We start from the raw sequence: 964 nt of genomic DNA, 5'->3' as shown, positions 1-964 counted from the left end.
CCGCGCCCTCTTGATGCGCTCGCTCAAGGGCCTCGAAGACGTCATCTCCGTCACCATGCTTGGTTAGCTTTTCGCACCCTTCCTCCCTCAGCCACAGCTTTGCTCATCCACCCTTCCCAAGGACCACGCCCTGCCCTCACGCCGTTGGCACCACACCACTGCGCTATTCCATGGCCCGCGTCGGCTTTAGGCTGGTTTCTGGAGTGGCCCGATGATGGCCGGCCCTACCGCGGCTGGCCCTTTACCAAGGAGGACCCCGATCCTCTTCACCCAGAGTTTGAGTATCTTCACGACGTACGCACCAGTCATTGCTCCTCCGAGACCTTCCTTGGCTTTTTCTTTCAGCGGCCGCTTGCGGCATCACGCTCCAGCATGCCCTCATGACCCTTTTCCATCATGTACCGATGATCTGCCAGGTTTACAATTTGGCACAGCCCGGCTATCCGTACAAGAAGCTTTCCGTGCCCGTCCTCTTTGATAAGAAGACTCAGGTTGGTTCATCCTCCACGGGCCTGCAATGCGTCCCGGACGCAATCTCATCAAGCATGCCGCGGGCTCGCGATCATTTTTTAGACCATTGTGAACAATGAAAGCAGCGAAATCATCCGTGCGTCAGCCTGCCCCCAAGCCTCCCGCGCGCCACCCCTTGGCCTTTTTTTCTTTAAAGGAAAAAAAAAAAAAAAAACACAATCAGACAACTTTCCTCTGTCCTTTTCAAGGACAACTTGAGGATTTCTTCCGATGATCTGTTCTCTTTGTGGCGCTCACCTCTTGGTGTGGTGCCTGACTCGTGCACATATCCTTGACCTTTAGGCATGTTCAACTCACAGTTCAACGATTTGGCCAAGCGTCCCGAGCTGGACCTGGAGCCGGCCGATTTGGAATCGGCCATGACCGAGATTGACGAGCTCGTGTATCCCAACATCAACGATGTATGTGGCAGACACTGTCTTGTATCAAGACA

General features: G+C 54.4%; 1 protein-coding gene across 1 annotated transcript in view; it reads left to right on the top strand.

Moving 5' to 3' along the window:
- MONBRDRAFT_34748 (uncharacterized protein) overlaps nt 1-964 on the top strand; it is a gene marked incomplete at both ends in the record, with an annotated part of 7,007 nt that overhangs the window by 686 nt on the left and 5,357 nt on the right. Inside the window, 4 exons of the mRNA XM_001750828.1 lie at nt 191-294; nt 417-491; nt 574-607; nt 814-932. Coding sequence (XP_001750880.1) covers nt 191-294; nt 417-491; nt 574-607; nt 814-932 — 332 coding nt within the window. The remainder of the gene's footprint in view (nt 1-190; nt 295-416; nt 492-573; nt 608-813; nt 933-964) is intronic.

Source organism: Monosiga brevicollis, genomic scaffold (assembly GCF_000002865.3).
Source record: "Monosiga brevicollis MX1 MONBRscaffold_49 genomic scaffold, whole genome shotgun sequence".
Taxonomy (NCBI): domain Eukaryota; class Choanoflagellata; order Craspedida; family Salpingoecidae; genus Monosiga; species Monosiga brevicollis.
Note: the sequence above shows the minus strand (reverse complement) of the source record. Positions and strands in the feature narration are given on the sequence as shown.